Source organism: Malaya genurostris, chromosome 3 (genome assembly GCF_030247185.1).
Source record: "Malaya genurostris strain Urasoe2022 chromosome 3, Malgen_1.1, whole genome shotgun sequence".
Taxonomy (NCBI): domain Eukaryota; kingdom Metazoa; phylum Arthropoda; class Insecta; order Diptera; family Culicidae; genus Malaya; species Malaya genurostris.
The window spans coordinates 133,625,528-133,642,126 of record NC_080572.1 but is presented as its reverse complement, the minus strand read 5'-3'; the positions used below and the strand labels follow the sequence as shown (position 1 = coordinate 133,642,126).

At 37.6% G+C, this 16,599-nt stretch overlaps 1 protein-coding gene across 4 annotated transcripts in view; it reads right to left on the bottom strand.

Moving 5' to 3' along the window:
* LOC131437280 (myotubularin-related protein 10) overlaps nucleotides 1-14,412 on the bottom strand; it is a 271,863-nt gene extending 257,451 nt beyond the window's left edge. The window contains exon 1 of one of the 4 annotated variants that reach the window (XM_058606524.1): nucleotides 14,189-14,412. In XM_058606524.1, the coding sequence (XP_058462507.1) occupies nucleotides 14,189-14,242 (54 nt within the window). In that variant the 5' untranslated portion in view covers nucleotides 14,243-14,412. The remainder of the gene's footprint in view (nucleotides 1-14,188) is intronic. The other 3 variants (XM_058606525.1, XM_058606521.1, XM_058606522.1) reach the window with 3 other exon arrangements.
* Between the last annotated feature and the right edge of the window lie 2,187 nt (nucleotides 14,413-16,599).

The following is a 16,599-nucleotide window of genomic DNA, read 5'->3' as shown; positions in this document are numbered from 1 at the left end:
TTGTCGTCGACGAACATTCTTCAACCGAATGAGAAGTTGAAGATTGTCATCGATGATAGGAGAATTTAATTTAGTTTGAGCTTTGGGAACTGAAAGATTTCTAGCTTCGATAATATAATGGTTCAAATTATCAATTGCTGTGTCGATGTCCGCAGAATTTTCTAAAATAGTTTCATGATCCACATGATTTTCAATGTGAGATCTGTAATCCAACCAATTAGCTCTTTGATAGTTGAATATAGAACTAATTGGATTAATTAAAGCTTCGTTGGAAAGTCTGAATGTTACATGAAGATGATCTGAGTCAAAGTCAGCATGTGTAATCGGTTCACTACGAATGTGACTTTGTTCTGTTAGAACCAGATCAATTGTAGACGGGTTTTTCACGGAAGAGAAACAAGTCGGATTACTGGGATGAAGAACTGTGAAGTAACCAGCTGAGAGTTGATTATAAAGTATTTTACCATTACTGTTATTTTGCCTACAATTCCACTGGACATGCTTAGCATTTAAGTCCCCTATTACAAAAAATTTCGGTCGATATCTTGTGAGTTTTTGCAAATCACCTTTAAAGAAATTTAATTGTTCGCCGATGCATTGGAATGGCAAATATGCTCCAGCAATGAAATACATTCCATGAATGGTTTCAACTTCGATTCCCAAACTTTCAATAACTTTAGTATTGAAAGAAGGTAAAATTCGATGTTTAATTTGCCGTAGGACAAAAATGGCAACTCAACCACCCATACCAGTAAACCTGTCAAATTGATGAACCACATAATGTGGATTACTTTTCAATTTGACATTTGGTTTAAGAAAAGTTTCTGTCACAATGGCAATATGAATTTTGTGAACTTTGAGAAAATTATTAAATTCATCTTCACTCGATTTCAAAGATCGAGCATTCCAATTTAAAATATTCAAATAATTATTTAACATCACTGTTAAATTTTAAATTCATTATAATATTATTTGCAAATTGCCATCCGATTTGAAATGCTTCAAAAAGTGATGAAGTCGAATTCATTCGGATGATCATTTGAAAAAGTTGATATTGTAGGTAGATCATTTTATTTTCAGTTATATCGCCTAAATCGACTTCATTTAAAGAAGCGAATCGCATTGAAGGAATATTTGTAGGTAGACTGCCATTAGAAGAAGATGATATGGCCCATCTACCTATTAATAAATTGTTTTCGTTAGAAGATGAACTGCAAGGCGGTCCTGTGTTTTGATTATTTACATTAGAGGAATTAAGTGGTAGATTATTACCTGTTATACTAGCATAACTGACATTAGAAGAAGATGATGACGAGGTCGATCTACCTATCAATAGATTGTTTTCGTTAGAAGACGAATTGGCAGGCGTACCTGTTTTTTGTTTTAAATTCGAAGAAATAAGTGCCTTAGAAGAATTAGGCGTGGGGTCGTTGATTTGACTTGTTGTCTAAGCGAACGAGCGTTTGAAATTTTTTCCCTGACAGGACATTTCAAATAATTGGATTTATGATTTCCATCGCAATTTGAACATGAAAATTTATCAGTGGTTTCATGCATTGGACAAACGTCTTTCGAATGCGATTTACCACAATTCAAACACCGTATATCCTTTTTTCTTTTTGCGATATTCTCCTAACCAGAGACCATTTTTTTGTAGAAACAGACAATGAAAATTATAGAATGATAGTACTCAAGGGAGAGCAAGGATGTGAATATATAGAACATTAAGCAAGCAGAAATTTTCTAGTAACTTAACTTTTACCCTCTACCAGAGGAGTTGGTCTCTGGTTAGGAGAATATCGCAAAAAGAAAAAAGAAATATTGACTACTAAACTTAGTCGTTAAAAAAGAAAAAGAGTAAAAAATTAACATGATGGGTTTTCATCGGGATAGCGATGAATGGAGCGCTACTGAACGCCGCTGACAACCTGGGCTAAACAGCCAACACGCTGTGACTCTGGGCACATAAGCAATAGTTCGAACAAACCTTCCATTCCGATATTCAACTAGCCGTATAGATAAAGAAAAAACATCCATGCAGTGAAGAACTCATAGTGTGTGAGAATGCCGTCGCAAGTAGAAAGTGACAACTTCTGGTAACTTTTCTTTTGCCGGCTCGGATAGTAAATGGTAAAAGACCTTTATCACTACTTTCTGACATACCAGAGACTTGGGTGATTCGCATTGTTCAGATGCCTAAGCCCAACTCCTCTGGTAGAAGGTAAAAGTTAAGTTACTAGAAGATTTCTGCTTGCTTAATGACCCTCTGTCACGTCTCACCTTTGCGTTCTATATATTCACATCCTTGCTCTCCCTTGAGTACTATCATTCTATAATTTTCATTGTCTGTTTCTACAAAAAAATGGTCTCTGGTTAGGAGAATATCGCAAAAACAAGAAAGATAATATGAAAGTTTGCAGCGGAACACATCCCATCACTGAAAGTATCGTTGTCTGATACAATTTTATTTGATCTTCCGGATGAGCACCCCATCAAGATCCTGTTATTGTTCAAAGAAAATTCACTCTTTGTTGGCATTTTGTTATCAGATACCTAATGTGTCCTCCCCACGTGCATTTGGAATCAAACCACACCCCAAGGTATTTGAAAGTCAAAACCTTTTGGATCATTCTTCCCATCATATGAAGCTGAAGCGGCGGGATCATGCTTTCTTAAAAAGACGACCAGCTATATTTTCTCCGTGTGCTATGGAAAATTCCCTAAAAATGCTATGCGTAGGAACAGATTCTGGACAAACTTTCCTCGCAAAATCAAATATCCATCGATTCGAGTATTCCTCACTCACATTTCCTACGTTACGATTCCTCATTCGTCTGGCCGTATCCCAAAGAGTGCTCATTGAGGTTTCTCTTGACAAACCTTCGACAAAATGTCTCCAATAGCTACATTTCTTGGCCCGAAGTATGCTCTTGTACTTGGTTTCAAAAGTCAAGAATTTTTCAAAATTCTGAGGAGTTCCTCTTCCTCGTTTTAAAAACTTCTTGAAAGCATTCTGTTTCGTTCTTTTTACTTATTCGTTCAGAAACACGCTTATAGCCTTGTAAATAAGTTTTCTTTAACATTCTATAAAAAACATCGATTTATTAATAGTAATTGAAGAATCTATAACGATTTTTATAGAAGGGAAACATATTTTCATTGGGCGTTAAGGGGTTGAGAGGGAAAGTCCTTTTCCAAATTGCAAAATAGACACCTAAAATTACACCTTCAAAAAAATCTCCCCGTGTTAAATCTAAACAGCCAAATCTAAAACCAAAAACTGTGCCTCCTGGTTTATCAAATTCACAAACCAAATCAGGAACTAGCACAAGAAAACAATAATCCAGTGGGCTCCGTTTCACATTCATCAACAGTATTACTGAAGTTTTCAGAAGTAGTTTGAAGAATGGATTTTCGCAGCATTCAATATTTCTGAACTTCTGAAGACCATCATAACGGCATGCCTCCCAATAACTAGAACTTTTTTGAAGCAGTTATCAGCTCAATGGCCAATTCTCTGGTATTGTATCATTTGATGGATAATATATCATCCGCCGCAAATGATTCAATCACTGTCCTGCAGTGGAATTGTCGAAGCATCATGCTAGAACTTGATTCAGTTAAAGTTTTGTGCACAGTCAAAAATGTGATGTATTTGTTTTGTACGAAACATGGCTTACATCAAATATAGATTTAAATTTTAATGACTTCAACATTATACGTCTCGATAGAGACTCTCCGTATGGCGGAGTGCTTTTAGGAATTGGGAAACGTTATTCCTTTTATAGATCAAACATTCCTTCTACTTCTAATACAGAAAATGTTGCTTGTCAAATAAACAATAAAGGAAAATACATTTGCATTGCTTCGGTATATATTCCTTCAAAAGCTCAAGTTACACTATTGATACTGGGAGATTTCAATTCGCACGGAATTATGTGGGGTTCTGTTTACAATGATAGCAGATCATCCCTCATATATAATATTTGCGACAATTTTAGCAATACGGTATTAAATATGGGTAGCATGACACGGATCCCAAGACCTCCTGGACGTCCAAGTGCATTAGATTTATCGCTTTGCTCGACTTCAATTCCAATAGATTGCACCTGGAAAGTATTTCCTGATTTACACCGTAGCGATCACTTCCCAATCATCATCTCAATCAGCAGTAACAAAGGCTTTGCTAATTCAGTTAATATTCCATATGATTTGACAAAAAAATGTTGACTGGATTAAATACCAAAGTAGTATCTCAAGTACCTTGAACTCAATGGAACTCCCCCCACTTAAAAAATATGACTTCCTTGTTTGTTAGATTCTGGAGGCCGCAGAACAAACGATTTCTTGGCTCAAACCAAACGATTTCTTGGTCCATCGTCTAACAAAAGGCCTCCAAACCCTTGGTGGGATAAAGAGTGCTCAGATGCTAAACACGCGAAACAAAATGCTTTCAAGACGTTTATAAAACGAGGAGAAGAAACTCCTCAAAATTTTGAAAAATTCTTGGTTTTAGAAACCAAGTACAAGAGCATTCTTCGGGCCAAGAAATGTAGCTATTGGAGACATACGGCCAGACGGATGAGGAATCGTAACGTAGGAAATGAGAGTGAGGAATACTCGAACCGATGGATATTTGATTTTGCGAGGAAAGTTTGTCCAGATTCTCTTCCTACGCAGAGCATTATTTGGGAGTCTTCTCCCAATAATGGTTCCATTGATAGCCCCCTTTCAATGATAGAATTTTCCATAGCACTCATGTCTGGTAACGATAATGCTCTTGGGTTGGACAGAATTAAATTCAACTTGGTGAAGAATCTGCCGGCCTCGCAGAAAGACGTTTGTTGGAATTGTTCAACAAGTTTTTTGAGTAAAATATTGTTCCACCTGACTGGAGGCAAGTGAAAGTTATCGCCATTCAAAAGCCGGTGAAACTAACTTCCAATCACAACTCGTATACACTCGTTTGTTGTCAGATACTCAGTTTGGTTTCCGTAGAAATAAAGGCTTACTTTCGTCTGACATCCAAAATGCCTTCGCTCAAAAACAACAAATGCCATCTGTATTTTTAGACATTAAAGGTGCATTTGCTTCAGTTTCCATTGATGTTCTTTCAGACAAGCTCCATCAACATGGACTTCCAGCGATTATAAATAATTATTTGCACAACCTTTTGTCAGAGAAATGAATGTATTTTTCACATGGCGATTTGGCAACATTCAGAATTAGCTACATGGGTCTCCCGCAAGGCTCATGCCTCAGTCCGCTCCTCTATAATTTTCACGTGAATGACATTGACAGCTGTCTAGTAACCCCATGCACACTAAGACAATTGGCAGATGATGACGTAGTTTCAGTTACTGGACCAAAAGCTGTTAACCAGCAAAAACCATTGCAAGATACCTTAGATAACTTGTCCGTTTGGGCTGTTCATCTGGGTATCGAATTCTCTACGGAGAAAACAGAGCTGGTCGTCTTTTCAAGAAAGCATGATCCCGCGCAGCTTCAGCTTCATATGATGGGAAGCATTATCGCGCAGGTTTTAACTTTCAAATACCTTGGAGTGTGGTTTGATTCCAAATGCACGTGGGGAAGACACATTAGGTATCTGATAACAAAATGCCAACAAAGAGTAAATTTTCTTCGAACAATAGAAGGATCTTGGTGTGGTGCTCATCCGGAAGATCTAATAAAATTGTATCAGAAAACGATATTTTCAGTGATGAAATATGGATGTGTTTGCTTTTGTACCGCTGCAAACTCTCATATTGTTTAACTTGAGCGAATCCAGTATCTTTGTTTGCGAATCAATGAGTCTTGAAGTTCTGGCGGGAGTACTTCCATTAAAAGATCGCTTTTGGGAGCTTTCATCACGACTTCTAATAAGATGTGAGGTGCTGAATCCCCTGGTAATTAATAACGTAGAAAGACTAGTAGAGCTTCAATCTCAAACAAGATTCGTGACAGTATATTTCAACCATATGTCACAGGAAATCAACCCTTCAATATATATTCTGTGTCAGCTTCCTAAATGTCCCAGACTCAACTTTATTTCTCGGCTCATCCATGCAGGGCGATGTCCGTGGAATTCCGGATCACCTACGCTCGATGGAAATCTCAAAAATATTTTCAAATAAGTTCAAGCATATTGACTCTCATAAAATGTTTCACACGGACGGATCACGAATTGAAGAGACTACTGGGTTTGGTATGTTCAACAAGTATGTTTCGGCTCCATTTAGGCTTCAAGAACCTGCATCTGTTTATATAGCAGAGTGAGCAGCAGTTCATTATAGTTTGAGTGTAATCGTCACATTATTTCCAAACCATTATTTTTGAGTCCCGGTTCATTACTCCATTCCAGGCAATGAAAGAGCCGATAGTTTAGCCAAACGTGGTGCTATTGAGGGTGAAATTTATGAGAGACCGATTGCTTTCAACGAACTTTGCATTTTTTATATTCGAGCAACACTGGTTTGGACATGCGTGGAGTATCGTGATGTCAGATCTCAATTAATAAATTCCTTGGGCAGACTATCCAATGTCCCAGTTCGCGACGTTCTTCCTTGTCGTGACCTTCCTTACATGAAAATTCTTTATCATTTCATTAAGTCCATTGGAATTCCAATTAAAATTTTATTTTATGTTTTTTCTCTTCCATGAGTTCAACCAATGGCCAGCTATATTATATTGAATAAAAGTGATGAACTTGGTCATTCGTTTAACTCAATGTTTCATAACTTTTTTGAAACCTATGGAAAATCACTTAAACTTCGTCAAATAGTAACTAGTTCTGTCTACCACAGCAGAGATATGGTGAAAAAATCGCACATTTGATAGTCTTGATCAACGCAAAGAAATAGTTCAAAAATTGATCAATACTACAGACATGCACATTTGATAATCTTGATTAAATTTTGTGTTTTCAACTGTTCATCTATAAAATCGAATGCAATATCTTAACTTCGGCTCCAAGAAGCAATACCGCAGAAAAAAATAGTTCAAAAATTGATCAATACTGCTATTATTGCAACACGAAAACTCGAAATAAACGCACTTATTTCGCACCTATTCATCCTTAAGGCAAACAAAGGCGACAGATTTTACTTCAACTAATGATTTTCGTCGTTACCCTATAGAAATCATGTCTGACAATCGGTCGTATTAATAGGTTCGAAGACTGCGTATTTCAAAAAGTAAAATGTGTTACAATCATTAATAGTGACAACTTCTGGTAACTTTTCTTTTGCCGGCTCGGATAGTAAATGGTAAAAGACCTTTATCACTACTTTCTGACATACCAGAGACTTGGGTGATTCGCATTGTTCAGATGCCTAAGCCCAACTCCTCTGGTAGAAGGTAAAAGTTAAGTTACTAGAAGATTTCTGCTTGCTTAATGACCCTCTGTCACGTCTCACCTTTGCGTTCTATATATTCACATCCTTGCTCTCCCTTGAGTACTATCATTCTATAATTTTCATTGTCTGTTTCTACAAAAAAATGGTCTCTGGTTAGGAGAATATCGCAAAAACAAGAAAGATAATATGAAAGTTTGCAGCGGAACACATCCCATCACTGAAAGTATCGTTGTCTGATACAATTTTATTTGATCTTCCGGATGAGCACCCCATCAAGATCCTGTTATTGTTCAAAGAAAATTCACTCTTTGTTGGCATTTTGTTATCAGATACCTAATGTGTCCTCCCCACGTGCATTTGGAATCAAACCACACCCCAAGGTATTTGAAAGTCAAAACCTTTTGGATCATTCTTCCCATCATATGAAGCTGAAGCGGCGGGATCATGCTTTCTTAAAAAGACGACCAGCTATATTTTCTCCGTGTGCTATGGAAAATTCCCTAAAAATGCTATGCGTAGGAACAGATTCTGGACAAACTTTCCTCGCAAAATCAAATATCCATCGATTCGAGTATTCCTCACTCACATTTCCTACGTTACGATTCCTCATTCGTCTGGCCGTATCCCAAAGAGTGCTCATTGAGGTTTCTCTTGACAAACCTTCGACAAAATGTCTCCAATAGCTACATTTCTTGGCCCGAAGTATGCTCTTGTACTTGGTTTCAAAAGTCAAGAATTTTTCAAAATTCTGAGGAGTTCCTCTTCCTCGTTTTAAAAACTTCTTGAAAGCATTCTGTTTCGTTCTTTTTACTTATTCGTTCAGAAACACGCTTATAGCCTTGTAAATAAGTTTTCTTTAACATTCTATAAAAAACATCGATTTATTAATAGTAATTGAAGAATCTATAACGATTTTTATAGAAGGGAAACATATTTTCATTGGGCGTTAAGGGGTTGAGAGGGAAAGTCCTTTTCCAAATTGCAAAATAGACACCTAAAATTACACCTTCAAAAAAATCTCCCCGTGTTAAATCTAAACAGCCAAATCTAAAACCAAAAACTGTGCCTCCTGGTTTATCAAATTCACAAACCAAATCAGGAACTAGCACAAGAAAACAATAATCCAGTGGGCTCCGTTTCACATTCATCAACAGTATTACTGAAGTTTTCAGAAGTAGTTTGAAGAATGGATTTTCGCAGCATTCAATATTTCTGAACTTCTGAAGACCATCATAACGGCATGCCTCCCAATAACTAGAACTTTTTTGAAGCAGTTATCAGCTCAATGGCCAATTCTCTGGTATTGTATCATTTGATGGATAATATATCATCCGCCGCAAATGATTCAATCACTGTCCTGCAGTGGAATTGTCGAAGCATCATGCTAGAACTTGATTCAGTTAAAGTTTTGTGCACAGTCAAAAATGTGATGTATTTGTTTTGTACGAAACATGGCTTACATCAAATATAGATTTAAATTTTAATGACTTCAACATTATACGTCTCGATAGAGACTCTCCGTATGGCGGAGTGCTTTTAGGAATTGGGAAACGTTATTCCTTTTATAGATCAAACATTCCTTCTACTTCTAATACAGAAAATGTTGCTTGTCAAATAAACAATAAAGGAAAATACATTTGCATTGCTTCGGTATATATTCCTTCAAAAGCTCAAGTTACACTATTGATACTGGGAGATTTCAATTCGCACGGAATTATGTGGGGTTCTGTTTACAATGATAGCAGATCATCCCTCATATATAATATTTGCGACAATTTTAGCAATACGGTATTAAATATGGGTAGCATGACACGGATCCCAAGACCTCCTGGACGTCCAAGTGCATTAGATTTATCGCTTTGCTCGACTTCAATTCCAATAGATTGCACCTGGAAAGTATTTCCTGATTTACACCGTAGCGATCACTTCCCAATCATCATCTCAATCAGCAGTAACAAAGGCTTTGCTAATTCAGTTAATATTCCATATGATTTGACAAAAAAATGTTGACTGGATTAAATACCAAAGTAGTATCTCAAGTACCTTGAACTCAATGGAACTCCCCCCACTTAAAAAATATGACTTCCTTGTTTGTTAGATTCTGGAGGCCGCAGAACAAACGATTTCTTGGCTCAAACCAAACGATTTCTTGGTCCATCGTCTAACAAAAGGCCTCCAAACCCTTGGTGGGATAAAGAGTGCTCAGATGCTAAACACGCGAAACAAAATGCTTTCAAGACGTTTATAAAACGAGGAGAAGAAACTCCTCAAAATTTTGAAAAATTCTTGGTTTTAGAAACCAAGTACAAGAGCATTCTTCGGGCCAAGAAATGTAGCTATTGGAGACATACGGCCAGACGGATGAGGAATCGTAACGTAGGAAATGAGAGTGAGGAATACTCGAACCGATGGATATTTGATTTTGCGAGGAAAGTTTGTCCAGATTCTCTTCCTACGCAGAGCATTATTTGGGAGTCTTCTCCCAATAATGGTTCCATTGATAGCCCCCTTTCAATGATAGAATTTTCCATAGCACTCATGTCTGGTAACGATAATGCTCTTGGGTTGGACAGAATTAAATTCAACTTGGTGAAGAATCTGCCGGCCTCGCAGAAAGACGTTTGTTGGAATTGTTCAACAAGTTTTTTGAGTAAAATATTGTTCCACCTGACTGGAGGCAAGTGAAAGTTATCGCCATTCAAAAGCCGGTGAAACTAACTTCCAATCACAACTCGTATACACTCGTTTGTTGTCAGATACTCAGTTTGGTTTCCGTAGAAATAAAGGCTTACTTTCGTCTGACATCCAAAATGCCTTCGCTCAAAAACAACAAATGCCATCTGTATTTTTAGACATTAAAGGTGCATTTGCTTCAGTTTCCATTGATGTTCTTTCAGACAAGCTCCATCAACATGGACTTCCAGCGATTATAAATAATTATTTGCACAACCTTTTGTCAGAGAAATGAATGTATTTTTCACATGGCGATTTGGCAACATTCAGAATTAGCTACATGGGTCTCCCGCAAGGCTCATGCCTCAGTCCGCTCCTCTATAATTTTCACGTGAATGACATTGACAGCTGTCTAGTAACCCCATGCACACTAAGACAATTGGCAGATGATGACGTAGTTTCAGTTACTGGACCAAAAGCTGTTAACCAGCAAAAACCATTGCAAGATACCTTAAATAACTTGTCCGTTTGGGCTGTTCATCTGGGTATCGAATTCTCTACGGAGAAAACAGAGCTGGTCGTCTTTTCAAGAAAGCATGATCCCGCGCAGCTTCAGCTTCATATGATGGGAAGCATTATCGCGCAGGTTTTAACTTTCAAATACCTTGGAGTGTGGTTTGATTCCAAATGCACGTGGGGAAGACACATTAGGTATCTGATAACAAAATGCCAACAAAGAGTAAATTTTCTTCGAACAATAGAAGGATCTTGGTGTGGTGCTCATCCGGAAGATCTAATAAAATTGTATCAGAAAACGATATTTTCAGTGATGAAATATGGATGTGTTTGCTTTTGTACCGCTGCAAACTCTCATATTGTTTAACTTGAGCGAATCCAGTATCTTTGTTTGCGAATCAATGAGTCTTGAAGTTCTGGCGGGAGTACTTCCATTAAAAGATCGCTTTTGGGAGCTTTCATCACGACTTCTAATAAGATGTGAGGTGCTGAATCCCCTGGTAATTAATAACGTAGAAAGACTAGTAGAGCTTCAATCTCAAACAAGATTCGTGACAGTATATTTCAACCATATGTCACAGGAAATCAACCCTTCAATATATATTCTGTGTCAGCTTCCTAAATGTCCCAGACTCAACTTTATTTCTCGGCTCATCCATGCAGGGCGATGTCCGTGGAATTCCGGATCACCTACGCTCGATGGAAATCTCAAAAATATTTTCAAATAAGTTCAAGCATATTGACTCTCATAAAATGTTTCACACGGACGGATCACGAATTGAAGAGACTACTGGGTTTGGTATGTTCAACAAGTATGTTTCGGCTCCATTTAGGCTTCAAGAACCTGCATCTGTTTATATAGCAGAGTGAGCAGCAGTTCATTATAGTTTGAGTGTAATCGTCACATTATTTCCAAACCATTATTTTTGAGTCCCGGTTCATTACTCCATTCCAGGCAATGAAAGAGCCGATAGTTTAGCCAAACGTGGTGCTATTGAGGGTGAAATTTATGAGAGACCGATTGCTTTCAACGAACTTTGCATTTTTTATATTCGAGCAACACTGGTTTGGACATGCGTGGAGTATCGTGATGTCAGATCTCAATTAATAAATTCCTTGGGCAGACTATCCAATGTCCCAGTTCGCGACGTTCTTCCTTGTCGTGACCTTCCTTACATGAAAATTCTTTATCATTTCATTAAGTCCATTGGAATTCCAATTAAAATTTTATTTTATGTTTTTTCTCTTCCATGAGTTCAACCAATGGCCAGCTATATTATATTGAATAAAAGTGATGAACTTGGTCATTCGTTTAACTCAATGTTTCATAACTTTTTTGAAACCTATGGAAAATCACTTAAACTTCGTCAAATAGTAACTAGTTCTGTCTACCACAGCAGAGATATGGTGAAAAAATCGCACATTTGATAGTCTTGATCAACGCAAAGAAATAGTTCAAAAATTGATCAATACTACAGACATGCACATTTGATAATCTTGATTAAATTTTGTGTTTTCAACTGTTCATCTATAAAATCGAATGCAATATCTTAACTTCGGCTCCAAGAAGCAATACCGCAGAAAAAAATAGTTCAAAAATTGATCAATACTGCTATTATTGCAACACGAAAACTCGAAATAAACGCACTTATTTCGCACCTATTCATCCTTAAGGCAAACAAAGGCGACAGATTTTACTTCAACTAATGATTTTCGTCGTTACCCTATAGAAATCATGTCTGACAATCGGTCGTATTAATAGGTTCGAAGACTGCGTATTTCAAAAAGTAAAATGTGTTACAATCATTAATAGACATAATAATGTTCGATGATCGTTTCATTGCGTACAATTTTTTCGGTGGCTGGCGATAGTTGACACTAAATTTTTATAACAGGGGGGCATTCGCCCCGGGCGCAACAATTTTAGGGGGGCGGCAAAGTTACTCTTGGGTATTTCTCGCACTCGAGCGACAGTTTTTGATGTATTCAGATATCAATATCAACTGGACGAGTGTAAAGAAAATTTATGATCAAACTTCAATCATTTATTGTGCATAAGATACAGTGGTGTAACTATGGAAGGTAGATAGAAAAGGACTAGTGGTTTTATTCAATTCGTGACTAGCAAGAAATATAGCATAGTTATAGCACAACATTATTTATTTATTTATTATCAAAGATAAACGCACTCGAATCTATTTAATAGCAGCTGTTATTCATAGGTCGATCTATTTGAGTGTCGTTAGAACCCAAAAATTATTCAGTGGCATAAGCTCAAGGAAAAGTCCTCGAACCTATTTAGCATGGAAGAAATACCACAATTTAGTTTTTCTATGAAACAAAGATCTATCCCAAAGAACTTTTTGATTGTTTCAAATAGGAATTGTAGTGTCGGTATTATGTCGTTTTTCATTGAGAACACTCGTGGAGTGTTTTGCTCGATTCGTGCACTTTTCGTGCAGTCGGGCAATTAAAACAAGTGCACTGTGTTTCATTGATTTGCACCGCACGAAAAAAATGCACTTTCAGGGCAATTCACGGGCAACTATTTTGCACCCGTTTTCTTTTCAGAGCAGCAAGCGTGCAAACCAAACTTTACAAAACCGTTTCATTGATCAACTATCAGGGTAAAACACTGGCACCGAGCGAGTGGAATCAATGAAAAACGACATTAATTAATTTCTAATGTCGTTTTTCATTGAGAACACTCGTGGAGTGTTTTGCTCAATTCGTGCACTTTTCGTGCAATTGGGCAATCAAAACAGGTGCATTTGCACCGCACGAAAAAATGCACTTTCGGGGCAATTCGCGGCAACTATTTTGCACCTGTTTTCTTTTCCGAGCAGTATGCGTGCAAACAAAACCGTTTCATTGGTCGGTTGTCAGGGTAAAACACTGGCACCGAGCGAGTGGAATCAATAAAAAACGACATAAGTTTAGTATAGGTGCACCGTTACAATTCTGAAAGCAAAGAAGGGAAAGCATTTACAATTGTTAAGGAAGCGTGCCATTTTTATTTGTATTCACGTTATCCAGTTATGCCTCCGACATTACCCATAAGGCTTCTTCATATATTACCATTTTTATTTGTGTTATCGTAACTACAAAGCATAACCAAAAAGATGACTCATTCTCAAATATATTTATCATTTAGATTAATGATTTGAGTATTTCGCCACCATAACTCCCTCTGCACGCATGGGAAAAAATCTCCGGGGAGGACTAGGGAAAAGTTTTTAATCCTAGTTGCAATTCGAGTATATTGAATGAGGCACTAGTAGAAAATTCCATAATACACCAAGGGGTGTAATATTATGTTTATGAATAAAAAGCCTGCATATTAATTTTTGTACATGAATTTATTCAAAAAGAAATCACTCGTGCCACGATCCTACTCAAGACCAGTTGTGTCTCCACCATGCGTATAGTTAATGTGAAAATAGCTCGGAGCACTGATTAGGGTTTATACTCCCTATGCCCAGATGTAATCCCTTTGATTTAAGATTCACTTTTCTACCAGTGCATATAACAAAAGTAGTTAAAAATCATGCTGTCTACTCGTTCGTTGTAGTTGAATTAAGAGGTGTCGAAACCCGGTACGAAATTCACAGAACTGTCTCTTCAGAAAAAAAACTGTTTACCTCTTTCACATAGCTGGTGAAATTTTCCTTTTGCTTATTCCTGAGCTCATTCATTTCGATTTTATGTTTGTAACAAAAGTTACGTAATACGACAGATAATTTCCGTAAAGAAATATGTTACGATATATAAACTCTTATCCAAACAAAGCAATACAAATATTCACAAACCAAACTCTAAACTTAATTAGGCTCTCTGACAGCTCACTTACAACCACAAATGCAAATGAGATTGGTTTGTTTTCATCAGGAAAAGAATGCATTAAACACAGTTCAGACGATCAATCAACTTCGGTCGACGTCCAGATTGGTTTATTAATTTTATTTAGCCGAATATTGCTCACGTATCCGACGTTAAAAAGTTCCGTGAACTTGACGTAGTGTCCTTTCATATGAATTGCTTACAATTAATGTTGTTGTTCCGTAATCGTTCCATTCAGGTGATAGCCGCTTGATGCTGCGTGTGAATCGCTTTTACATATTGTTTTGTTTTCATCAGGAAACGTGTTGGCCACCAATTTTTCAGTAGGGCCACCGTTCATTTTTCACCGGGCATAGAAACCTCAATACAGTCTGACATTACGCCAGCGTTGCCAGGTCATTTTTTTAAAAACCTGAATTGAGCAATTTGACGTCTCTGTTACTCACACCGATGCAGAGTGCGCAGATTTATTCATATACGAAATTAGAATGTGTGCGAGCCGAAGTCGAAGTTTGTTGTGGGCAGAGTTACCATTTTCACAGATTTTTCTGTAAAACCACAGATTTTTTTACCTATTTTGCTACACAGATTCTGTGTCACAGAACACAGATTTTATCAAAATTCACAGATTTCTACAGAATTTTTTGAATATTTCCTAAAAATGACAGATTTTCAAAATGTTTTACACAGATTTTTACAGATTATGATCGAAAATATGCAACACAGATTGTACACAGATTTTTCATGTTGAAAGACAGATTTTAAAATGGCAACTCTGGTTGTGGGTTCAATTTTACACTGAGGTAAAACATTTTTGACTCATAATCAAACACTGCGAAAAATGCATACAGAATTTCGAAAGCTATGTACTCATGAACCAAGTAGAAGACAGTTCCATTACGTGATATAGAGTTTCATGAACGATTTTGTGTCTTTCTCAACTGTTCTCTTGGCATTGCAATGTTTTTTATTGCATATATGCCTTCAATAATTGACACGATGCGGCTCGACAAAATTCACTGGGTTATTTCGACATACTCACACTAGCATGACCCTTTCAACTGCTGAGAATAGCCACACCAACACATTCTCACGTGGATTGGACTGTTCGGTGCAAAAATCTATCTGATCCCTCCCACTTGTACGTGACGGGCAGATTTCCCCCAAACGGCTGGCTAAGTCTGTCAGCCATTTTTGCGTGAATTCTGCCAGAATTCCGGCAAAAGTCTGGCAACAATGCAACAATCGATTCCGGCAGAGAATTTCGCCTAGCGGTTATTAACGGTTCTTTTCGGTGGGATTCTTGACATACAAGATTGGCAGAACCGTTTTAAATCGGTTCTACATTTTAAGCGTTTTGGTTTTATTTTTTCAATAAAAGATACATATCAATGGGTATGTTTGGTAGTAAGAATATGGGTATGTTTGGTAGTAAGAAAGCAATGTTATTGGCGATAACATTTTCCATGATTACTATGTATGAAGGGCAATAACTTATTGCCTTTCATATGTATCTTTTTTTGAAAAAATAAAACCAAAACGCTTAAAATGTAGAATCGACTCAAAATGGTTCTGCCAATCTTGTATGACAAGAATCCGACAGAAAAGAGCCGTTAATAACCGCTAGGCGAAATTATCTGCCGGAAACGGTTGTTGCATTGTTGCCAGACTTTTGCCGGAATTCTGGCAGAATTCAGGCAAAAATGGCTGACAGACATAGCCTGCCGTCTGGGGGGGAATCTGCCCGCCACGTACAAGTGGGGATGAGAAGGATGATTCGGAAGGAAGAATAAGAAGCCAGTTGTCAGGTCTTGTCTTAGCTTCTGCTTAAAGGACTATTCACACATATCCGGGCCGGTTCAGTGCCGGCACGACATCGTGCACGGATACTGATATTTTTTCATTCGTTTTCTATGCGCGCATTCACACCTATCCGGCACCGTGCCGTTTCAGTGCAGCTCGCCGTCAGTGTAGCGTTCGTCTGGCAGACTCAAATTCGTCGTCACCGGTATTTTTTATTTTCACTGAAGTCGGTATGTCATGGCATTGGCTGTGCCGGAACGGAAACAGCACGAATACGGAACGGAAGGGTTCCGATAAAAAAAAGAACACTGACGGTGCACTGAAGGCACTTTCACTGAACCGTCACGGAACTGAAATGTGTGAATAGTCCTTAAAACAGTACTGTCAACTGTTTTTTCCAAAAACCTGT